Here is a 26,543-nt window from a genome sequence, read left to right on the forward strand (position 1 = left end):
TAAGGAAATGTTTATTCAATATCCTCTATAAAGCAGGCTACATGTCCCATATTTTTGAGAATTATTATAATTTTCAACATCTAAATCACCCCACTATAATACTGTTTGGAGGCAGTAGGTCACATTTGTAAGTAACTGAATGTCCGATTTGTATTTTGTAGTTAAAACGTAGTAGTAAATTTCCTTAAAATCACAGCTCATCGATCAATGCACACTGCTGGTACAGTAGCGTCTCAATAATCAGAGCACTTCCATTCCCAACAATTTGTCTGGATTCCAGAACATTTTGGGTCACCAACATTTTGTTTTGAATCAGTGAAATGTATTAAAAATAATAGCAATATAGTTGTCTTTCTAGCGCCCTAAGACTATGGCTCCCATAGTGGGCAGGGAGGTGCTTACTGTGTCTTATATCCTCCTATATCTGTTTTTCAACGCTTTCTGTCTTTGTCTTGGAATGAGATTACTTGGTTTTGTCCTGGCCCTGGCCGGATACCCTGGCTGAGAGGGAAACAGTCAAATGTATAGTTATTGTCCCCCCCCCCCCCCCTGGATATGACTTTTAGGTCAAACTAAGTACATTGATGGTATGCTCTTGGAATCTACAATCTACCAATTCCTTATTTGTACCGTTGTCTTATCTTTTCTTGGGTGCTTTAATTGTGATTCTAGAACTTTTTACTATCCCATATTCTCCCTTTTTACTGGCGCTGATATGACCTAAATGTGTTGCAAACAAAAAAAACAAAAAACCATAAGACCATGGAGCCAAAATGATCAAGGTTATTATTATAGTGTTGAACGGAGATATATGTTATATGTAGTTGCTTGCTCTCGTTTGGGTAAGATGTTTATTTAACGCAAAGAACTTCCTTCCAGTCAGAATCTAACAAACTGAGCTATCGAATCATTGCTGGGTGCACGGAGAAATACCCCCCCCTTCCCCCCCCCCCCCCCCCACCCCCCCCCCCCCCCCCAAAAAAAAAAAAAACTTGACTGAATCGTGGATCGATCTTTTTTCCTTTTTGTGTGTCAGTCCAGTGCTCTATCAAGTGAATTACTCAATAATGATTCAGAGCTGTCATCAGTATATGTTATGGAAAATTGTATTGCTAATATAAAGGATTGGATGAAACTAAACAAAATTAAATTTAATGATGACAAGTCAGAAATTATAATTTTTGGAAATAGGTATCAACTCTCAAAACTATATACAAATGAGATACTAGTGGGTGAAAAAATACTTTTAAACCTAGTTCTTGTGTGAGAAATCTTGGGGTGTATTTAGATCAAGGGTTATCCATGGAAGATCATGTTAAAAAAAAATATGTCAATGTTGTAACCATCACACTATATTGGTGAGGATATAACAAAGATGCTTGTTAATTCTTTTATTACTAGCAAAACTAAAATAAAGAGATCATATAATACCAGTTCTCCAGGAATTGCACTGGTTTCCTGTGAAGTTTAGGATAGAATTTAAGATATTGTGTTATGTTATCATATGTCTGGATTGATTGGCACCTAGATATTTGCAGGAAATGATCAAAAATTATGACCCCACTCAAAATTTAAGATCTCAACTTCTAAAGGTTACCACCTCAGAATCCACTTTTGGTAAAAAACAAAAAACAAAAAAACACAACCTTTTCATCCATTGCTCTATGCCTATGGACCGCACTCAGTCCTCGGATAAAGTCCTGTGAAAATTAATCATATTTCAGGAAATGTCTGAAGACTGAGTTGTTCCGTAAGGCTTATTTTTTTATGAAGTAGATGTTGCATAGATTTTGTTTCTGTAGTCATGCTTATTATGTAGTGTTGGATTTTAAATTTTTTGTTTTGTTTTTTAAAAACATTTTTATTATGTAAAGCGCCGCAGGGCACTATTAACGTGGATGTTTCGGCGCTATATAAATTCATTATTTATTTATTTATTTATCAGGGCCTCCAAACTGCCGTACTCTGGAAAAACACATATTTAAAAATTTGGTCAGAAAACTCGTCCTTCAAATAACGATCGATTTAAATGAGTCTCATCTTGGCAAACACTTTCATACCTGAGACTTTGCGGAGTGTCTTCTATCCCCCAATATCTGTTTTCCAACTTGCTTTCTGTCTTTGTCTTGGATTGAGATTACTTGATTTTGTCCTGGCCCTGGCTGGATACCCTGGCTGAGAGGGAAACAATCAAATGTAGTTATTGTTTTGGGAGATAATATTTCTTTCCTTGTAAATCATCTCTCTGCTATGTATTATTATATTTGTTGTTTTGAATTTATAGTGTAAGCATTTGAGTGTTTTCCTCTTAGTAGGGATCTGTGCCTGTGTCTGGATGAGAATTTTAGGTCATCTCATACAACTCTTGGAATCTACACCAATTCCCTATTTGTACCATTCCCCCTTTCCCTTTGTCTTTCTTTTTCTTTCTTTGTGCTTTAATTGTAATTCTAGAACTTATTACTATCCCAAATTCTCCCTTTTTACTGGCGCTGATATGACCTATATGTGTTGCAAGCGGCGTAAAACCCTTAATAACATTAAAAACAAACAATCTTCAAGCTCAATTTTGTCCTTTTAGTTCATTCCGATGTACAGTAATTTTGAACTGAATACAGTGGAATTTGCATAAAGTCAACACCTCTTACTGGTACAATGTCCTGTTCTTAAAATGTGTTCCTTTGATAACGGATAAAGTCAACCAATCTCTCTGGTCGTTGACTTTATCAGGATCCCGCTGTTTTCAAATTCCAACCTCTAGTTTGCTCTTACACATTACCGCTTGAGGCGTGGGTCACATTTCGACATTTTATGAAATCACTTTTTTGGGTTTAACTAAAAGGAGAGAAAAGGACACATAAACATTAGAAAAGACACGTCCGGCTGATGTATCCCATAATTTGGACTGCGTTCTCATGATCAGCAGTAAAGACACTGTACATTCTTTTGACAGGAGTACATTGTGTAGAGTGAATATTCCTTGCCCCTGCCCCAAACCCAATCGTGTTATATCATTAATTGACCAATTAGTCCGTGTGTAGTGTGTAGATTGTTGTCGGACGGAGGAAGGTAGTTTCGATCTCGAGTTCGGATTTAAATTAAATCCATATTTTATTTTATTTCTCCAATTGCGTTGTTGTTTACGAATTAAGAATTTATGGATTGTTGGATACATATTATAACGGAAGAGCAAATGTGTCACTTAAATATGCCAGGGTTTTTGAAGTATTTCTAATGAATGGAACCCACAGTGGCTTCTTTAACCCTTCTTCTTCTTCTTCTTCGTTCCCGTCACGTCACATGGTCAATCCGGTCTGGTGAATGAAGCCCACAGTGGTCCTGAGGTCGTCCTCACTGCCGTACAGCTTCTTTGAGTATGGGGTTGGATCAGGCCAGAAGTTCCTTCTCAACTGGTTGTACCTTGGACATTCCATTAGGACATGATGTCCATTTTCATTTTCAAGTCCGCAGTCACATTGTCCAGAGGCACCTGCTCTGGACATCCTCCACATATGTTCCTTTAACTGGTTGTGTCCAGTTCTCAGTCTGAAGATGATGACCTGTTCCTTTCTGTTGAGCACCTTGATTGGGTCATTCATGTTGTATTCTGGGTGCTTCTCTCTCCATCTCTGAGACTGGATAAATTTGGCCATTTTGTTAATTTCTCCTGTTGAGTACATTGGGGAGGGTTGCTGCATGCGACTGCCTGCCTTTGCCAGTTGGTCAGCGATCTGATTTCCAAGTATCCCACAGTGTCCTGGAATCCACTGCAGTACAATGTTGGTAAACTTGCTTAGCTTCATGAGGTCTTCCACCAAGGCGTCTATATCATCCGCAAAGGACATCATTATATCCTCCAGAATTTTCTTAGCATTTGTTAAAATCACTATGTGTCTTGGCTTTTCATTTTCTGAGAGGAATTGCTTAACAGCTTCATGGATTGCATCTGCCTCTGACTTGTAGATTGAAGTGCGAGTACCAGTCGGTTTGCTGATCTCCTTTTGTTGACCATTTGTGTACTCGATGTGCACTCCCAGGCCCCCGCACGTGTGTTCTTTATTGCATGAACCATCTGTATAGATTCTTGTCCATTTTTTTCAGGGTAGTTTTGATCTATGCACTTCTGTACAGACTTCTTGATTTCTTCGCCGTGTTTTTGTTTTGTTGAAATGTCACCAACGGAAGTCTTGATTTTCAAGTGATTTTGCCGTTTCCAAATTGGTACTCTGATATTTGCTTTGCGTTTTTGGGTCATTATTTCGTCAAGTTCGTGATCTTTTTCAATTTGCTTGGCTCTTTCAATAAAGTGTGATCTTTTCAGCCGCCTAGTTTTCTTTTGTTGCGCTCTAGCGTGAAGAGGCTGATCTGTCATTGTTTTCACGTCTGTGTATTGTTTCAAAATTTTTGATTCCCTTCTTTCTGATAGAGATGTAAGTCCTGTTATGGTTTCCATTGCATGAATCGGTGTCGATTTCATTCCTCCACTTATTATCCTCATGTTGCTGTTTTGCACTTTGTCCAGTTTTTCCATTTGAGTTTTGGAGCAGTTTCCCCATGCAGATATCCCGTATTCTAGCGCTGGTCTCACATATCCTGTGTAAGTTTGTTTCAGTATATCGGAGCTAGCTCCCCAAGTTGTTCCAGCTAGTTTTTTCAAGAGTTGTGTTCGCTTTACCCCAACTTTCTGACTGTTGCTGATTTGATTTTTCCATGTTAGTCTTGGGTCAAAATGGACTCCTAGGTATTTTGGTGCGTCGTCTTTTTCCAATTCATGGTCTTCAATACGTAGCTTTGCTTTTTCATCTTTTGGGGAGAGGCTAAATATTGTGAACTTTGTCTTCACTGCATTTATTTTCATCGCCCAGTTGTCAGTCCATTCTTTGATATTATCCAGTGTGATTTGCATCCTGTGTTGTGCCTTGATTAAGTTTTGGTCAGAGCTAATCAGAGCTAGGTCATCTGCGTACATCGACATTTTCACTCCTCGACATAGTGTTTCTCTTATATCATTTACATAGAGAAGAAATAGTGTAGGTGATAGTACTCCACCTTGTGGGACTCCATGTTTTAGTTTTGCTTCTCTACTTTTGTGACCTTGTGTTGTTACTCTTGCCTTTCTTGTTTTTAGGTAGTTTTCTATCCAGTTGAGCATGTTATGGGATACTTTTGATTTTTGTAGTTTATATACCAGACCTTTTTTCCACACTTTGTCGAATGCTTTTTCAAAGTCCACCCATACCACAATTTTTTTCTTTCCATCCTGAAACGAGTCTTCTATTTCTTGGGATATGTAGGTTACTTGATTTTCAGTACTCCTGTATCTTCTGAAACCAGCTTGTTCATTTATAAGCACATTATAGTTTTCAAGATACCACATCAGTCTGGAGTTGATAATTCTTTCTATCAGCTTGCACATGCAGCTTGTAAGACTTATAGGTCGGTAATTTGCGGCTTCATTTGCTTGTTTTCCTTCTTTCTTAATTGGGACAATAAAAGCCTTTTTCCATATATCTGGTATTTTACCAGTTTTCCAAGTGCTGTTGTAGAGTTGTAATAGCTTCTTTTTCGCTGTCTTTCCAAGATGGATAAGCATCTCATTTGTTACTTCGTCTGGGCCTGGCGATTTCTTTGTTTTTAACACTTTGAGAGAGCTTTCTAGTTCTTCCAAAGTTAGCTTCTTTGTCATTACTTCATCTATGGCTTCCTTAAGTTCCTTTTTTTGTTTTCTGCATTCTTTTCTAACCCTTTTCTTCAGTTCTTTTTCTATTGTGTTGTCACTAATTTTTTTGAACTGCTCCATGAATAGGTCTGCAGCTTGTTGTGGACTGACAAGTTCTTCTTTTTCCAACGCGGGAGGGGCGTAGTGGTTCGGTTCTCTATTTAGGGCTTTTGTTAGTTTCCCAAATTTATTTTCATCTTTTTCGAAGTTAAGGCTATGCGTTTTTTCTTTCCATGCCATTTTGGATGTCGTTGCCATTTCTTTTTTAAAGGTAGCTTCTGCCTCTTTATATGCTGCAATATTGTCATCACAGGGGTCTGCTTCAGCCTTTTCTCTTGTTTCCGATACTTCATTACTTAACTGATTAAGATCGTCTGTCCAGAGTGGTATATAATTTTTTCTTGCTCCCCTTGGGATACTTTCTTTTGCTGCTTTTAGGATGGCCTTTGTCAGTTCTTTTGCACTTTTGTTGACATTCTTGGTTTTACAGTTTATGTTTTTGCAGTGGCTGTCTGTAAGTTGTTCAAAGCTTTCCCATTTTGCTCTTTTGTAGTTCCATCTTGGGATGGTTTGTGTTTTGTTTTCATTTTGATGATAGAGGTTTGTGATGATTGGCCTATGGTCACTACCACCCAGTTGGGCCGTACTGTTCTATTTATAGTCTTTGCTATATCATCTGTGGCAAACGTAAGATCTGGGGTAGATGTGGTTTTCCACGCTCTTGAGAAATATGTGTCCTCATCTTCATCGTCATACAATAGTTGAAGTCTTTAACCCTTCAAAATATAGGCAGCAATGCGCTTTGTGTTATCATGACTTCCACATAAAAACTCATAAAATCACCATACCAACATTCTGACATGAAATTCACAACTTCACCAACCACCACGATGGACTACAAAGCCATTAATAAAATAATCCGACAACCCAAACACCAAAAATATCGCAAACGCTGTAAACATGTAAAAAGAAATAGGCAGTTTCATACATTCCCCGTACGACATGCTTCATATGCATCACTTCCCCGAGGACTGCACGACAAGGTCACAATTAAGTATTTGTATTATATCTTCTTGAGTGAAGAGCTGTGTAACTGCCTCTTTAACTGATCGATAAAATCGTGTTAGCCGTGAACAAAAAAATCAATATCAGACATCGATCGATTCCAGGCCCAGCTCTATACTGAAAACAATCGTTATGAGTTAGAAAACGACACGATCAATCATTGAGCCTCAACAAAAGTGAGGCAAAACATTTTGCTGTCTCAATCTTATCTCTTCAATGTGGACCATACATTATAATATAAACAAAGTGTGTTTGCTTCTAGACCATTAAGTGAACGATTATCACACCGACCAATACAACATAGAGTACAAGTAAACCTAACGTTAAGGCCAGTAGATCTTATATTATTTTCTTCGCATAATCCACTTTCAGTTACACAACAGCGCGCCCATAATGTTGTGAACAAAGAGCGATTGGTGCATGTATTAGTGATAAAGATATCCAAATGTGTGTATGACACAGTGCCATACAAAGCAAGGATGTTATATTTTCTTGTATTTTTCCCTCTTGCTTAGTCTGGCACTCTTTCATACCCGATTTTTAAGATCGTTATCTTGCTAGACATTCTTGAGTATAATATTTCGTTTACCATTTTAGTATAATTAGCCTTGAAGTGAGCAAAACGTTTAATTTCTTTCTTTGTGAAGAATCTAATTTAATAATAATAATAATAATAATAATAATAATAATAATAATAATAATAATAATAATAATAATAATAATAATAATGATGATGATGATGATGATGATGATGATGATGATGATGATGATGATAATAATAATAATATTGTAATAATAAAGCTGTCAAACCCAGAGACTTTAATGCATGTTGGATCGACTTTAAATTTTGTGAAGCGTATATTATGGTCCTTTTATATTTTGAACTATGGACTGAGGTCGATAATATTTTACAGGTATTGCTTTTCTCTCTCGTGGAAACGGCATTGGTAAGCCTCGACATTTTGAATCACCATCAGGATTATCAGTTTGGAAATTCAAATCTGTGTTTCTATGGCTCGTATCTTCAAAATATTATATTTCTAGACCACCCGACCGGCTTCGCTGGGTTCACTTCCATTATTTACAAAGTAGTAATAGAAATCGTATTCCAAAGAAATCATATTCCACATGAATTCATAGATTTTCCTTGTCGATGGATACATACGTCAGAAAGGTAAAACGTTGTTTGGTTACAATGAAGGATCCGACAAATGGCGTCTTATTACATACACACCTGTTAGCTTGAAATCGTGAGAGAAACACTACAAATGATCAAAAATGGTGATTTAGACCATTTTTGGCTGTTTCCCTTGAAATTCGACTTTAACAGGACTCGGTTACAACAGGGATTCTAGGCTGGTCCCATCATCACAGTGTTACTGTGGTTCTACTGTTAGTAGTTTCGGGGTGGAGATGTTATCTGCAAACTTCTGCAAATAGTCAGAACCTCTTAAAGCATTCAATATAAGGCAATACTAAAATTATGCATATTAATGAGATTTCCAAGATGATCCCCATAGTCACGTGATCTAATTTGCATAACTAAACATTATTTGAATATGTAGCTTGTCAATCCATCTCGCCCTCCTGAAAGTTTCATTGATTTATCTGTGCGGCTATGTGATTTAGTGCTATGACACTAGCCCTCGGATCGTAAGGTCCTGCGTTCGTATCCCGAGCGGCGTATAGTTGAGTCCTTGAAAAAGACTTTTTACTCACATTCTCTCAACGTACTTAGGTGTGAAATAAGTAACTGGTCGTTAACAGCGTTGTCTCTGTCCTAATAAAATTGTAATATCGCCTTATAGGCTTCATGTCTCGCTCTACATGTAAAATATTGCTGTTCGCATAGGGACCCTTTGTAAAGCGCGTTGAATACGTTTAGTAGATAATGCGCTATATAAAACTGCTTTGTTTTTTAAAAAACTATTTTATCTTTCCTATTTTTAAACTGAAGCAACACAATTTTCCTTAAATTTTCCCAAAAATGCTTGGCACAGGCGACTCGATAGGAGGCATAGGGCTCGGCAGATCAAGAGTTATGTCTCTCAGAGGGACTTTAGTGAGAACTGGCGGTCTAAACAAACAATCACAAAGAGCAGTATCATGTCAATTTCATACATTTTATAGAAGGTATGCGGTCGACATCACTTAAATGCTTGTTATCATGCCAATCGCCAGATTTTTTGCCGAAATTATCAAGATCACAACAAAGTAGTTAATGATACTTAAAACAGTTTTCATAAAGCACGCTCTTGCCTATAGTTTTTACATAAAAAAGTTAGTGTTTTTAGTAAATACATATTCAAAAACTCTTCATCGCTGTTCTCTTTGGTTTGACGTGCTTTTTGACGGATTGTTGTCATCTGTTTTGCCGTACTTTGACAAAAAGTCATTTTCTCATTTTTGACAGAACATATTTACTTCAATATATCAATTGATAAAGATGACCTCCAACTTGTCATAAAGGCTTTAACTTTTTAAGTGTGTGTTAAAATGGTTTACCTTACAAGGTCGAATAAGAATATGTTAATGAGTTAAAGGGGAGAAAAATAAACAGGTCTTACTAATATTTGTTTTAAGATATGTATTTTGTATTACAGACCAGAGACCAACAGAAAGAATGAACCAAAAGTCTGATGCAGCTTCATCAACGTCCAGCGACTCAATTATTGTTCCAGCAGATAAAGTACCGTGTAAGTCTAAAACTAATTTTAAAATAAATAGATATTCACAATACATATAATGTTATTAACAAGCAAAAGTGCTTGTAAGTTACCTGCTCTTGCGCTTTTACATAGATTCTCTCTTGCCTAATATGCCTCTTGTTCAATCAAACGTAGAATATCACTTTAATACACTTAAACAAAACAAAGAATGAAAAAAAGAAAAAAAAGAAAGAACAAGTGAAAAGCGCGAGCACATAATACAAGTATAAGCACATGCTAATTAATGAAATCTTCCATTGTAAATACATATTCAAAAACTCTTCATCGCTGTTCTCTTTGGTTTGACGTGCTTTTTGACGGATTGGTGTCATGCGGAACCTCTGTTTTGCGTACTTTGACAAAAAATCATTTTTTTTCATTTTTAGAAGATTAAAGAACCCCAAACAAACTAAACAAAGATTTAAAGCACTAGATAGCACTTTGAGCACGGCCAACGCATATAACGCTTTATAAATGCTCAAGTCAAGAAAACTGTAATAAAAACAAAACCAAACCAAACGTACCCTTTCGAGACCTGCCGTTCATACCGATTAATCGGTATCATACCGATTTGCAAGACCTTTTTTTCGTATTTACCGATTTCCCGATTTACTTGCCGATCGTACCGATTTCCCGATCTGCATGCCGATCGTACCGATTTCACCAAGTGACCAAGGGCCCGCAGCCCTCCACCCCTCTCTTTTACGTTTACTTTGTGCTTTACGTTGCACGTTAAAATTTTCAAGTCTCGTGAACTTTGACCCGTCCCGCGATACCTCGATAGATCACATGACGTAGCGAGCCTCTTTGTGATGCCCTCACACAGATAGAAAACACACACGGCGCGTTATTTAGTTTTCATTTCCTTTGTGAAGCGACAGCGAGCTGTACTGGTAAACCACCGCGGTCCCTGGCTTCTGACTCGTTACCAAGTGCCACCATCTTTAAATAGTAGTCTGATTGCCAGATTGGCGTTGTGCGTGCCATTTTAGGTGTTGGGGAAAAATAAGGGGGGGGGGGGGGGGGGGGGGATAATTGGATAATTTTACGTCTCATACTGATTTTTTCCCCCAGATACTGATTTTTTTACAATGTCATACTGATTTCCTTTTTCGTGAAGTGGCAGGTCTGCCTTTCGTATAATTTCATCATCCTGGCATTCTTAGAGAGAATCCATCGAATAAGTCTTCTTTGCTTCTTTTCTCCTTTAATAAATTACGTAAAAAACAAAACAAAAAAAACCCCCTACAAACTTGAGCATTTATATAGCGACTAAACCACCCGACCCGCTTTGCTGAATTCATTTGCCTAATATAAAAAATTATATTAACAGAATGGATTTTTTTCTCTTATTTTTTTACTTATGAACAAGTGGTCAATAATCTCTTCTATTATATGACCGGGTCAGATTTAATTAGAACGGTCAAGAATTACATTTGGTCTTTTAATTCATTAAAAACAACTTCAGCTTTTATATAACGCAATATCCACTAAACGTGCTCAAGCGCTTTACAAAGGGTCCCTGACCAACAGCAACACATAACATATAAAACCAGACATGACGCCTGTTAGGCGATAATACAATTTTTTTCCGACATAGACAACGCTGTTAACCGCTAGGTACTCATTTTACACCTGAGTACGGTGAGATCATGTGAGTAAAGAGCAACTATGCGCCGAGCGAAGCTCGAAATCAGGACCTTCTGATCCGAAAGCGAGTGTCATACCACAAGACCACATAGTTTCACATACTTATAAATCAGCTGTCAATAGTACCTGAATTGACTTTCTCCTTTTTAATGAGGGTCACAACCACTCCTATTATGATCGATGGCTTTGCCGTCTCATCCATTTCACACAAGAAGGCTGAAATGTCAAATCGACTTTATCAATGACACAATCTAGATAAAATAGGATAAACAAATTAGATTAAATAAAAACATAAACTCCTTCTCATGAAAGGGTAAGAAGATGGGGACGATCAAAAACTAATCCAAAAAAAAAATAAAAAAATGAATCTGCACTGAGCGGGACTCGAACCCGCTACTCATGAATCCTGACTCATTTAACGATAGATAGATAGAGAAATGGAAAGGTCGATAGATAGATAAATAGATAGATAGGTAGATAGATAGATAGAAAAATAGATAGGTAGATGGATTGATAGATAGATAGATAGATAGATAGATAGATAGATAGATAGATAGATAGATAGATAGATAGATAGATAGATAGATAGAGAAATAGATAGGTAGGTAGATTGATAGATATATAGAAAGATAGATAAATAGAGAGATATGTAGATAGATAGATAGAAAAATAGATGGGTAGATGGATTGATAGATAGATGGATGGATAGATAAATAGATGGATAGATAGATAGATAGATAGATAGATAGATAGATAGATAGATAGATAGATAGATAGATAGATAGATAGATAGATAGATGGATAGATAGATAGATAGATAGAAAAATAGGTAGACAGATAGATGGATAGATAGATAGATAGATAGAAATATAGATAGGTAGATAGATTGATAGATAGATGGATAGATAGATTGACAGGTAGAAACAGACGTAAATGTTTAGTATTTATATATCCACAAAACGTTCTCAAAGCGCTTTACAAGGGGTCCATAGCCAACAGCAACACATCGACATCATGTAATATTACATCTTTTTCAGAGACGACGCTGTTAACAGCCAGATTCTCAGAATTTTATACATGAGTAAGGTGAGAGAATGTGAGTAAAGAGCTTTTTTTAAAGAATTAACCGTGCGCCGCTCAGAGCGGGACTCGAACCCAGGACCTTCTGATCCGAAGGCGAGTGTCAACTAGGCATAAGATGTGCAGACGTACATATTTTTTATCAAAACTCTCTCAGTTTAGAATAGATAAAACCCTCTGCACATTATTTTATAGAGCAGTAATCGAAAGTGTTTTGTCATTTTGTATAACAGCTTGGGGAGGCAATTGCTTAGCAGTGGAAAGGAGCAAAATAAATTCAAATATTAAAAAATGCATTAAACGCTATATAAATGATGTTGACGATGTAGATCTTTTATACGGGAAATTTTGTATAAATAAAATTTAAAAAAATTAAAATGACCAGTATCATCCCCTAAGACCACCAGTCATTATGTCAGAAAGAAGTGGTCGCCCTTTCTCTATTTCAACGAAAACAGAGAGACACCGACAATCTTTTCTGCCGTCCAGTATTAGGCTTTATAACAACAAGAAATAATCTTTTTATATAATTATTTCGCATTTTTTCTTTTTTAAAAAATGTAAATATTAATTTATTAATTTATTTGTTTTGCAATCTTTTCAATTTTCAATTTATAGTGACAGTTTTAACTATTTTACAGTGTTGAAATTATTCATATTATAAAGCGCAGCTCTGGTTATGGAGCTGCTCCTTTTTTTATATATACATCCTATTTCCATTGTATTTTTATCTTATTGTGTAAATTATAACACGTCTGTATAAAAAAATTCCTTTTTGGGATGCAATAAAGTATTATTATTATTATTATTATTATTATTATTATTATTATTATTATTATTATTATTATTATTATTATTATTATTATTATTATTATTATTATTATTATTATTATTATTATTATTATTGTCATAAACAAAGGACAGATTAAAATGCAATCCCCTTCCTCTCGAATATCTTCCTCGCCTCTCCCCCTTTCCATGTGGACTTACACCAAATAAAAAAGGGGTCTGTTTTTGCTATTTTTTGTCATCCAACAGCTGTTAAAATTGATTCACCATAATGTTATAGGTCTAGATTAATAAATGTTTACGTTTATAGAGCGACTTTTCTTCAGGTTTGTCCCAACCATATCATAGTTTAAAGAACCTGATGAATCATAAATGCGATTGTATGAGCTCTCTATTCAAGCAGAAAATGTGTTTTTGTTTATATTTTTGTCTGTTTTTAAGCAGAAAATGTGTTTTTGTTTATATTTTTGTCTGTTTTTTTTTTCTTGTTTTTTTTTTCTTACTATTTTTTCGTTTATTTATTTATTTATTTTTTTTAAAGTTAAGAAATAATGAATGACAGAATTTCCTTATTTATTTCTTCAAATATATTTTTCTACTTTGGACTCACAATAAACTAGTTATTTAAGAGTTATGCCTCAGATTCAAATCCAGCAATAGACAACAAGACAAAATACTTTTAGGGAAGCATTTTGCACCCGTTTGCCTTGTCCCATCATAATATGTAGACCACGTTAAATTCAGAGGTACCATAGTTTAAAGAATCGTTGTGTATTTCCAGAAATTTGGGGGGGGGGGGGTGTGTGAATAATCGTTAAACAAATTAAATCTATATTTTTTCCGCTGTTGCAATTGCTCTTCTAACATATAGGTCTTTTATTTTTCCATTATGAAATGATTTGATTGATTTTTAACTTCACCAGACATTCCGGAATGCCAGCTTTTCTTCGGAGAAGGACCGGATCCTAAAGGGATTTTCGACGATTGTGAGAAAAACCCAGATCATGACGCATTTATCCCCGTTGGCCAGTTCGATTTAAGTCATCTTCCCCCGGACTTTCAGAACCAAGAAATATTAAATAGAATCAAATTATGGTGCGATCTTACCGTAAAAGTGTCGGTTAGCTTCACGAGTTTTAAACGACCCGATACTTTCCTAAACAGCAAAGCACCTTACCCGTACATCAAATACCGAGGAAACAAGCACGTTGTGAGATGTGGCACTGGTTATATTTGGGTAGATTCTCTGGAACTAGTAAAAGACCAACGGTGTCCTTGTGCCGAATGTAAGACGAAATCAGGAGATAATGTTATGATGAATTACCTGAAAGTGAAGGTCGCTACAGCGGCCCATGTAGTTTATGACGATTCAGAGGTAGAACGATCAAACTTTAAATTATTTTATGACTCCGAAACTGGATCAGAACCTGACGCAAAAACAGGAAATAAGGACAACAAGGTGAAAAGACAAATAACATATTTGTACGGTGTGCGATTGACGTACGGTAATGGCACAGAGATCGTGAAGCAACTAAAAAGTGGTAATGGCGACCGTGTTGAAATAGAGTGCGTCTCTCACAATATTGAATTGTTTGGTATATTGGCTGGCATGAGACAAACTCTCAAAACCTTCTTCCATAATCCAATTCCCATGGGATCATTGGGCGTTATCATATCTCATCCCCATGGCCGCTGTAAACACATCACAATCGGGACTGTACTTGAAAGGAACTTTCCAATACCTCCTCTATGTCCCACAGGGCTGCCATTTAACGGCAAAGAGTTGGTATCAAAATATCAAAACTCTAGACAAGAAGGAAAAGATAGAAAATCATGTTTAGCAGAAACATCAACATTAGAATCCTCTGCTTCGGTATCATTTCCAGTTCTGTCGCCAACTGCACATTCTACGCCAAGACATCCTGGATCGTCTTGGCCATCTCAAGTCACACCGCAGTCACCATCGTTGTCGTCGTCATCTATTGAGCAACCGTCATCAGTCTTGTCTCCACTTGCTAATCAGTCATCTCATTCATCATCATCGTCATCAACATCATCATCAACATCATCATCATCATCATCATCATCATCATCATCATCATCAACAACAACAACAACAACAACATCGTCGTCGTCATCATCACAATTGCCATCTTTACCAACACAACATCGTGTATATAGCGTAGACATAAAATGGACTAGCAATAAAGAAGACAGCATAAATAATGATGAATCTAAATTTAAAAATCCTTCTAACAACCACACCGGAAACAAACACACTTCCGACAACAACCTTGACATCGAAGACAGAAAGAATAATCAGAGTCAACAACAACAACAACAACAACAACAACAACAACAACAACAACAACAACAACAACAACAACAACACAATTTACAACATCCACCACCATCACCGCCACCATCTCTAAAATTACAGTTCATGTTTTCTGTCACACACAATGCAAGCGTCTATATGCACAATTTCAAAGACGAATTCAATCGAAGTGTGTTCTTTCCTTCAGGATCCATGCTGTCTCAGGCCGGAAACGAATTGTTCCTTCTACCGGAAACGGAAGATGATAACGTCTGGACATATTATTTGACCCACAACATTGCTACGTGCCCTGGATCTAGTGGGGCACCCGTTCTGTACCACGAGGTGGGGACCATTTGTGACAATCACGTTGGGACCCTTTCTGATGGTAGAAATAGGTGTGCCATTCGGTTATGACCTTAAAACATTATGATCTATTAATCAATACGAGAGCGGACAATCGGTAACTTTAATAAAAGACACCATCTTCAGACATACAGAAACATCGGTCCACTGTTTCTGGTCACCTTTTAAAGCTGAATGTGGCAAGTTTAAAACGCCGGAAAAAGATAGCCATGGATAAAAACAGTAGATGGCTGATTATTTTTTTTTCTTCTGAAGATAACATTTCTTCATATAAACCAAACGTCTCCGCTAGGATGAAAAAAAAAAATACGATCTGATTGCTGATTGTAAGATTCAAATTCATTAAAATTCATTATTTGTTCTACTATGCACCAGATGGTATATTTTACATGTGTCTTAAAATATCAAATGATGCACGTGTATGAGAGGAACAATGTGAATATACAAATATGTTTTTTATATGAACATTATATCTCTTGATAAATTATGTCTTTGCAGTAGATGCCAGGTATTTATAATTACAATATTATTGCAATTTCTTTAAGTTTTCAATAAAAGTCATCCCGTCTCATCTTACCTTATTCTATGAATTATGAGGCTTTACACTTGATTCTGTAGTGTTATAATTTTTTCCTAACATTGTGTGACCCAATTAAAACATGATTATTGGGTCACTTAACGATTAAATAAGAAAAGTTTTATATTGAGCATTCCCACAGATTTACAATGCTTTATCGATTATCCATAGTGAGCCGTGTCTAACCAAATTTCCCATTTTGTACATTGCAAGTCGCTCTTTGACGTCCTTTTTTAACAGTTACTGCCAATGGTTTAGAATTCATTTTCCACTTCGTGGGGTTGGGAGAATGTGTGGTATGTGCTTGACAATGGAATACCATGCCGGGATCAGACTTTTATTAACCATCTCATCACTGACCACGGCCAACATCGCTTGTTTTTGTTACAAGCACCGTGCCGATGAGAGACCGACGTCACTTACTTAATCCTCTTAGCTCATTGGGGAGCATAGGGCCTCGACGAGCATCCGCCATCTGTTTCTGTCCATGGCCATCTTCTTGGTAGCCTCCCGGGTGAAGTCTGCCATCTTTAGTTTATCAGACAGTGAGCGCCTTCATGCCTGTTTCGAACGTCCCAGCTTTCGTGTCCCTTGGGGGTTCCAATCGAGGGGACTGGCTGGTCACGTTGCTCCTTGGTCTTCTCAATGTGTGACTAACCAACCTCCATTTCCGCTTCATAGTTTGAGTTTGGGTGCTGATTGGTTCTTGGTTTGACCGTTTCCATAATTCTATAAGTATTAGAAATGTGGTAAGTATTGCCATCAGATTTTCAAAATGCTGCGGAGGCAGGTGTTTGTGACTTGTCAGGTTTCCGGGCCTAGCTTTTGTTCACTGAATGAGCCGTATCTTTCCTTGCCGATTGTTGTGCGATTTTGATGCGGTAACTTGATTTCGCAGCTCATTATATTTGTGACCCATCGGGTCAGGTTACTGGACTTACTGACTTAAAGCATTTCTATGGCATAGTCGACCGACTTTACAGCCTCAGCGGCCTTCATGATTTTTGTGCAGAGGAATCTCCTCCGTTTCTGCTTATTTGACGAGAATTTAGGGAGCAGGCACCGGTGTAAGACAAGGGTCTGAATAAGTGTATGAAAGGTGAAAAACAAAACAAGAAAGAAAAAATAAGAAAAAAAAAAACATTAAAAAAAATTCGAGGAAGACTGCTTTTTTGGATTTTTTTTCTTGCATTTTTTTTCCTTGCTGTGTTTGGCATCTTTCATACACACTTGTGTTCAGATCTTTGTCTATTTGATGTTAACTTAGATTCTGAGAATTGAATTCTAGTAAACCTATGAGAAAAGCTGGGTATTTTTTACTGGCGCTGAAATGACCGTAAAGCATTCCAAGCGCTTTAAAACCCTGAAACACGAAAGAACTAAACATCGAAATAACTTTTAATTTTCATGTTGTTCGCATGCTCGACCGACGCTCTACCAATGAAATGATTGAGTTCCCAATGAAGGTAACCCGTTAACGTTACTTAGATACGGTTCATTGTCATGTCATATCACTGGATTTGTTCGTCTATTTATTCCTACCTTGTGATTTGAAGGATATCATTACATTATTTATATAATACCACGAGCTTTTGTTGGTGGTGTTAAAGGTCCCTCGGTGTAAATCATCCAGGCTTATATGAGTTGAGGTGTCCCTTCCGCCCAGTTTTAATTGGTTCAAAACCCTGCCAACGCCCTAATGTTGACTCCTCATGAATGTTACAGCTTAACCTATTCGTCAGTTCTGTGACTCGACTTGTAACAAAATCAAAAGTGCTGAGAGATGTCAGCGACCGAATAAGTGATAATGAAAATATAAAATTCTGGCCCTGACGTTCTCTCTTTGATTACAACAATGTATACATTTACTTCCCTAGACTCAAATATGAAAAACTGATTATCTAGCTAAGGGATAGTGACATATGATATTGTAAAAGTTTCAGTGCAAAACAAACAAATAAACAAACAAACAATAGAAAGCGGGTCAACCAAGAGTCTGACAACATGGCACGGAAGAAGATAGTTAACAACGTACTCTACCAAATAATATTAACACACGCCATTTGGTGTGCTTTGCTACAGGGTAGTATCTTCCATTGATCTCGACACTTGTCAGTTCTCAAGCACATACTATAAGTTACGAACTGAACTAAACACACATTGGAACATAAGATAATATACCTTAAAATACAGCCTCTTGAATTAAATACAAAAAAGTTCTTTTATAGGGTAATACATGTGCCCTGTCAAACGGATAAAACAGTTTTTCCTTTTGGGTGGTAAACATTTACCTTGTTCATTGATAGACCAAAAGTGTCAGATTCCCAGGAGGGGGGGGGGGGGGGGGGGGGGGGGGGGGGGGGGGGGGGGGGGGGGGGGGGGGGGGGGGGGGGGGTTGGTCCACAGACGATCTATAATTACACAATGAAACACAGAATTTCGGTTCGGTCCCTTAACTGGTAAAATATACTTTTCCGTGGCGTCGGTGGCACAGAGTATCTTGTTTTGTAACAATTACAACAATAAGCCCATAACAATTTGGGATATCTGACTTTTAATATACACGTTGGTCTATGACTTATAAACAATGAATGATATAATTATAAAAGTGTTGGTAAAGGTGCCTAAAACGACTCTATTTGAAGTGGACATTTGTAGTTGGAAAAAGCAGTGTAGGAAGAATTAAATGCAAATGTTGCTGCTCGAAGCTCGAAGAAATAAATAACAATATGAAATTGAATGTAAGCTTCAATTAACTATACGAAAACAGACAAAATGGACGTTTCGGGTTTGCCCTTTATCAACAAAACAGGATGAATGAAACACTACAGACGAATGAGATAATGTGTTAGTGGCGTGTAGTGTTTCATTTATCCTGTTTTGTTGATAAATGGGAAACCCGAAACGTTCATTTTATCTGTTTTCGTATTTTAAATTAAAGCTTACATTCAATTTCACATTGTTATTTATTTGTGAAGCTTAAAGCATGTTGAATTTGTAGGAATGTACCACATAAATGTCTAAATATGAAAATATAACTATGAAAGTGTGTGTAAGAAACAGTGCCAGACAAAGCAGAACAATTGCGAGACAAAAAATCCTAAATATATAATCTTGCCATGGCTGGGGATTAATTGACCCGAAGCCTCGTGATTACCTGATTACCGGGAAATGCGAGGAGAGTAGAAAGAGGAGAGGAAAAGGAGGAGAAGGAGAATGGGGAGAGTATTGGAGATGGAGTGGGTGGAGTAGGAAGGTTTGAGAGTAGGTGATGGTGATGATAATGATGATGATATTGTTGATGATGAGGATGAAGAAGAAGAAGAAGAAGAAGAAGAAGAAGAAGAAGAAGAAGAAGAAGAGAAGAAGAAGAAGAAGAGAAGAAGAAGAAGAAGAAGAAGAAGAAGAAGAAGAAGAAGAAGAAGAAGAAGAAGAAGAAGAAGAATATACAGATGAAGAGCAGGAGGTTGTGGTGGTTGGGGAGGAGGAGAAGATTGAGAAGGAGAATGAGTCTTGAAATGAAATCCTGGGATACCAGCAGACAACACATTATAGTCTGAGGCGATTCCTTAATTACATAATAATGCCATCATACACACAACAATGGACAATTATGCATTACAGACAGTGATAGAAATGAATGGCCGTAACGCAATACAGATTAGGACTCAATCGCTCTAACAGAAAAGGCTTTAGCATGTGCTGTCTATAATCAAGCAGCCACTGCTTGCTTTGTGGTCACGACATGGTCAATCAGATAACGACAGAGGACAACAAGAACATGAACGGTTGATGGTACCAATGGTTCCTTTCGATGATGGCCAGTGGTCAGAAGAGGTATCTTGTCTGTCCACTGTGTGTTCTGGACTGTTCTTGACTGGTATGTTATTGTAATTTATGGTTATTATTGTTAGATTTATCATCATCATCATCATCATCATCATCATCATCATCATCATCATCATCATCATCATCATCATCATCATCGTCGTCGTCGTCGTCGTCATCAGCATCATCATCAACATCATCATAATCTTTCTCTTATTCTGCTTCCTTTGATCCTCCACAACCCTTCTCTCTCTCTCTCTCTCTCTCTCTCTCTCTCTCTCTCTCTCTCTCTCTCTCTCTCTCTCTCTCTCTCTCCTCCACTCTTTTCACTTTCTCCTCCTCCTTCTTCTTCTTATTTTCCTTTTCCTCTTTTTGGCCAGAGGACTCGTCCTTCAAATTTTGATTGATTAAATGACCCTCATCATGTCAAAAATCACAAACCTTGATCTTCAAAGGTAGATATTTGAAATACGAGTTTTCTGGCCAACCCCCCCCCCCCCTACCCCCCCCCCCCCCCCAAAAAAAAAAAAAAAAAAAAAACAAACAAACAAACAAACAACAAACTAAAAAAAAAACAAAAAACACACACAACCTGTCAGATTATACAACTACGTATCTATGCGTATACTTAACAAGTGCTGCCTGGATGTGTTCAGGCATTTTAGATTACATATTAACCATGTCATCTTTTAGGATATGTCTTTATTTGTGCAACCACTTCCTTCAAACCACACAACTGCCATTCTCTTTGTCATTGTCATTTATTGTATTGGTTTTAGACAAGATAAGATAAATGAGATGAACTTTATTAACCCAACAAGAGAAATAAGTCTGTGCATCACCTTGTTCCAACTTTGATGATGATATTTAAATAATAAAGATCGTGTTTATCATACACAATAATAGTAATAGTCTCTCAGAGTTGTAAAAGAGGCATGGGGCCGGGTTTTCCCCGGTGTCTATAGCGTGAAACGGACAATAGTAATTTCTTGCTACCATTCGGACAGGACGCTAGTTTATCGCAAAGTACGTTCCGCCAGATCTAACAGACCCAGCTAACAATTTACTGCTGTGTGGACAGGGGGAAAACAATCTCGACTGCACCCGGTATCGATCTTAGTTCCTTTGCGTGTAAAGCGAGTGCTCTAACAACTGAGCTATCGGGACCCCCTCCCCACACATACACAAATAGTATTGTCAACCAATAGTGGCATTTATACTAAATGATAATGACTATAGTGAAAACTAATCATAGCGATGACAACATTAATGATGAAGATGATGATGATGATGATGATGATGATGATGATGATGATGATGATAACAATTATTGTAATGATAACATTATCAGCTACAGCTATAGCTATACTAGTGGTGATGATGATAATAATAATCATAATAATAATAATAATAATAATAATAATAATAATAATAATAATAATAATAATAATAATAATAATAATAATAATAATAATAATAAATCAGAAATGTGGGAAAACGTACACCCATCGATCTATTTCCGTAAACACCATTTCCGAGATTAAATCGTCAAGCCTTCTCTTCAACCAAAATGAGTGGGACGACAAGAGGGATAAATGATTGGGAAAAAATAATAAATCTGAAATTGTTTGAAAAAAAATCGTAAATCATTATTCTTCCACCCTTGCTATTGGGGTTACAAACTTGCTCCGAGCGCTCCAACGGTCTCGGTGCGAAATTGCAAATATATATGCTAAGTAAAAAAAAAATTATACATTATCATCGGTAGAAAAGCCCTACAAGAAATTAGTATCCGGGATATGACGTCACTTCTCCATGCTTACGTCACGTCAAAGTAAAAATTGGAACCTGATACTTTTCATCCGTTTTTTCAAAAAGTCTTATCGATAAAATGGTTGATTCGAACAGAGGTAACTGTAATGTGCAATGTAAGCCGTTTATTGAGGAATCACTTTATTGGAATCGTCACCCTATTAGGAGAATACGATTGGCCCAGATTTTGTCCCTTTGTTGTGACACCATGATGAGGACAACTCACGAGTAAACAATATTGCTAAAGGATGGATATTACTCCAAATGAACTAAATTCATATGTCACAAAATTCATCAATACAACACAGATATATGAGTCTCGTATTTACGGAGTAGGGAGAAAAGGCCATTTACTCACATTTTCTAACCATTCAGGTGTAAAATGAGTCTCTGGTTGTTAAGAGTGTTGTCTCTGTCGAAAAGAAATGATAGTATCGCGTCACAGTCTGAATGTTTCGTCCTTCATTTACATTGCTGCTGTTGGCTTGGGACTCCCTTTAAAGCGCTTTGAGTACATTTGTGACCGGTATTATGTCGGAATGAGCCAGATGGATAGAATTGAGATTTAAGTCAAAATGATAACATTTTAAATGTTTAAGATTCATGAAGTTTAGGAAATTAAAATCACCCTCTTCAATGGGAAGCAGAGGTCGTGCCATCACATCTTCCTCTGCTCCAGCTCAAAAGTCCTTGGAAGCGTGTAACCAAGTCCTCCGGAGGACTAAATATGAATAAATTAAATATTGAGTCAGACTGTGGCATAATCATTTTAGTACCGGGATGTACAGGCAGATTCTTATGATTACGGGACGTAAAAGAGCGAGGATGGATAATCTTTATTGAAGACTAGCATTTATTTAAGCTAGAAAATAAGATACCAGAATCTGAAACCATAATATCAGTTGCACAAGATACAGTAGCTATTCCTCCGGAAGACTGATTTCACACTTCCAAAGAGATTGAAACCAGTATTTTGACATCTTACTATTGTTCCCTAAAAGGCATTTATTTAACTCAATTTTTTAAGGCGAGCTTAGAATTTCGTCTTTAGCATCCCTGACATTACACCGCTTTGAGGCGGTTATTCATATTTAGAGGAAGTTGAACTATATCCAAGCTGGTATTTATCGTTTTTTTTTTTTTTAATCAAACTTTTGAACAGTTTAAAACAAATAGGCATATTATAACATCCACCTAGCGAATAAGTTTTGGTGATAGACTGTTGTATTCTAAGACTGATCTTTCTTAGCTGTAGGACCCATGGAGCTGGAGATTAATCCGTTTTCTGCAGCGTTAAAAGGACTGTATCAATTAGTTCCTAGTAATTTTGACAGTACGCTAGTAACCTGCAAAGCTGAGTTCCCTTTCTCTCACCTTACCTATGGGTAAAATGAGTATGTGATTGGGGATATCGTTGTAACCGTCGAAAAAATGTAAAATGTCATTAGGCGTGATGTCTTGGTCTACATGTTAAGTGTAAATCACTTTTAGGACAATAAATGCATATCGTGCTGTTTTCAAGCTGAAGATTATTTGTTTTTTGTTTTTTTTTTTGTTTGTTTTGTTTTGTATTTTGATTCTATTCTGTTACGTGATAAATGACAGTTGTAAGAGACCACAAATTGCACACTTAATGGGCTGCACCTGACTATAAAAAGTAATGGATAAGTCTTCTTGTCTTTTTGTTTGATTATTGTTGCTGTATTTAATGGATACATGACTGGTGTCTAGGATTATAATAAATACGCATTTAATTCCTTATGTACCCGTCGGGGAATTAAACATTAAGCGTCTCGAAACGCATTTAGCGTGGAGAATGCGTTGAAATCCGCAATATTATGTACATCATTGCACCTTCTTTCCGTCAATCCCATTCCGTTCAAATCCCTCCTCTTGCGTTTGGAATTCAGGCTGAACCATGAACCACGGAAGATAATTCTGCTACTTCTATAAATTTCACTCTGACGTCAATGTGCAATAATTTATAATTATGATAATAATATTATCACAGCAGCTGTACCTAAATATCTCAATCCTTTGTCACACAAACCAATTTAGAATGGAGAAAGAAAGACGTGAACGTAGAGAGTGGCTTGTAGCTGTCGTCACCGCCACCAAAACCAGCAACAATGAAGACCTGATTCTGACATCACGTTAAAAAAAATAGAACCAGATTGACTCTCCCTCCACATTATCCCTTCAATTTGACCCCTCACATGCTGGGATCGATTTTATTCTAAATGGTCGCCATATTATTATAAAATCATTGTTTTCACACTTGGGGAAGTTACAGCTATTCTATTCGCTCCTCAATATGTCGGCTCTTGGTTGATGCTCTCTGGTGAAAATTTGTGGGTTTATGTAACAGTGTAAACGTCTGGAGAAATATTTACAGTTTGACAGAAAATGATTCCAGCAATTGAAGGGTTAAAGCCAAGTGTAATGTAGAGGCGAGTTGCCAGATACAAAGAAAGTCCAGTGACCACAATTCTCCCTCGAATGTAAATTTGGTTTCTTATCAGTAAATGACGTCACGGAGGGTCTGACCTGGTCTATATAACTGTTGAATGACCGAGAGATCTCATAAAAACTTACGAATGACCCGCCTAACCACAGACCATCATTCTTTTATTCGTTCAAGTAAATAGTATATATTATTAAGATTTAACGACTACTAACATAACAGTGACCACTAATCTACATCTAAATTCCATTGGAATATATGAAAGCTATGATTTCCTGGTAATCATCAACCATCTTCAAACTCATATTATAGAAACAAAAAACAACTGCCACCAACAAAATATACATTACTGTTTTTAACTTGAATTTTGAGCTCATTTGAATTGCGCCGGATTTTTTCTCCTTAAAATTGTAACATCTCTCAGAAAACATTGATACGAATTTCATTAAAATAGTTTATATTATTGAATGCAACTACGTGCCATACAAGATTTAAAACGTCCAATTGTTTTCCTCCAAAGAAACGTGAATCTCATTTCCGACAAATACTCATCCGATTATTTTCCTGTTCATCTTTCAACGACTGTCTCAAGCAGAGGTAAGTACATAAGAGGCCATGATATTATGCATTTGGCACTATACTGCCGTACTTTGAAACAAAAAGACCCCCCCCCCCCCCCAAAAAAAAAAAAAAAAAAAAAAACAAAAGAAAAGAAAAAAAAAAACAACAAACAAACAAACACGTATTCTAATTTGGACCAGAACGCTCGTGTCCCAGGATTGAGAGATTTTTGAAAAGACGAGGGTCATTTTAATAGATCGATATATTTAAAGGGCGAGTTTGTTTGTTTGTTTGTTCGATTGTTTTTGCTTTTTAAAAATGTTGGTTAAAATATTAAAAACGTGTTTTTTCAGAGTACGGTAGTAAAAGTATCGAACAAACATGAATGATAAACATTCATAATTAAATGAAACTCCGAAAAAGAACAAAATGAATGACAAGGGACGGTTTGGGCTCAAATTGATTCAATCGAAAAAAGAAAACAAATTTATAAATCCATCAAACACTTATACTACAAAAGATAGTTTTCGTTGTTCGATTGAATGGATCCGAATTTTATAAAATTATATTTTTTTTATGATTGAAACTGTTAGTCAATACTACATTGCACTAACAAAACACATTTTTGAAAATTAAAAAGTCATCAAATTTGTCACATATTCTTAAACCCGAGAGTGTCAGACTGTCAGGTCTAAGAATTTTTACCAAGTTTGGGTGACTTTACTCGATTGACCTAGACCTACAAATATTTATGAATTAAACGTTTTCAGGACAAATTGTAAAAATAAGCGTTTTTGTTCGTGTATGGAAAGAGAAGTCTTAGATTTTAGAGCTCACGGGTTCAGGGCAGCCTTGCAGTTACTTATATTTTATATTGAAAATTAATACCTCTGCAGTATTTACATTTTGTCTCAAAACGTTTATCCCATTGACATAACTCAAGTTGTCGATTCACGGCAATCATCTCTTTCGGCAAACATTAATTTTACTGTCAGGTGTGTCCGGTGTTATCAAAGATATTACATCTGGTAATCACTTTGGTGAGTTAAAGGGAAAAAAAGGATTGATTTTGCTATAACACATGCTGCTTGTAATGCTTCTTCTCTTTCTTCTTCTTCTTCTTCTTCTTCTTCTTCTTCTTCTTCTTCTTCTTCTTCTTCTTCTTCTTCTTCTTCTTCTTCTTCTTCTTCTTCTTCTTCTTCTTCTTCTGAGGTCCGAAGTTCAATCCCCAGCCGAGGCCGGCTATTTTTTTTCATGATAGTTTTTTCCTTGTCTCTGCTTTGTCTGACACTACTTCTTACACTCCTTTTCAGATCTTATTATATGCTTAGAAAATTAAATGCAATAATTGATGAGATGGAGTTTTGTCTCTTAAACTTTTGCAAAGTTTAAATTTGCTATATAATTCTGATAATTTTGTCTTCAAACTCAATTTTTGTCCTTGGCATTCATTCCAACATCTAATACCATATTGACGCATTGGGTTATTATGTAAATGTAAAATGGACTGCAGTAGCAATTGATGCTATGTGTTTACCCAAAAGGCTCAAAACATCCGCCAGCCGGGTATAACATACCAACACACAAAACTATTCGTAACTTTGAAC

General features: G+C 36.6%; 2 protein-coding genes across 4 annotated transcripts in view; both read left to right on the forward strand.

The window, feature by feature from the left end:
* The first annotated feature begins 6,839 nt into the window (after positions 1 to 6,839).
* LOC144972979 (uncharacterized) lies at positions 6,840 to 16,275 on the forward strand. 3 transcript variants are annotated; one of them, XM_078914876.1, is made up of 3 exons: positions 6,840 to 6,960; positions 9,388 to 9,480; positions 13,935 to 16,275. In XM_078914876.1, exons 2-3 carry the CDS (start codon positions 9,408 to 9,410, stop codon positions 15,743 to 15,745), a joined length of 1,884 nt encoding a protein of 627 aa, XP_078771002.1. In that variant the 5' UTR covers positions 6,840 to 6,960; positions 9,388 to 9,407; the 3' UTR covers positions 15,746 to 16,275. The 3 variants fall into 3 exon arrangements, with proteins under 3 accessions (XP_078771002.1, XP_078771000.1, XP_078771001.1); XM_078914874.1 differs by having other exon boundaries at positions 6,888 to 7,112; XM_078914875.1 differs by having other exon boundaries at positions 6,934 to 7,095.
* Positions 16,276 to 20,078: 3,803 nt separating this feature from the next.
* LOC144974145 (chitinase-3-like protein 1) overlaps positions 20,079 to 26,543 on the forward strand; it is a 45,305-nt gene continuing 38,840 nt past the window's right edge. Inside the window, exon 1 of the mRNA XM_078917052.1 lies at positions 20,079 to 20,151. The gene's annotated coding sequence lies outside the window, so the exon portion shown is untranslated. The remainder of the gene's footprint in view (positions 20,152 to 26,543) is intronic.

Source organism: Berghia stephanieae, chromosome 5, assembly GCF_034508935.2.
Source record: "Berghia stephanieae isolate SIO BIC M18660-M18661 chromosome 5, UCSD_Bste_1.3, whole genome shotgun sequence".
Lineage (NCBI taxonomy): Eukaryota > Metazoa > Mollusca > Gastropoda > Nudibranchia > Aeolidiidae > Berghia > Berghia stephanieae.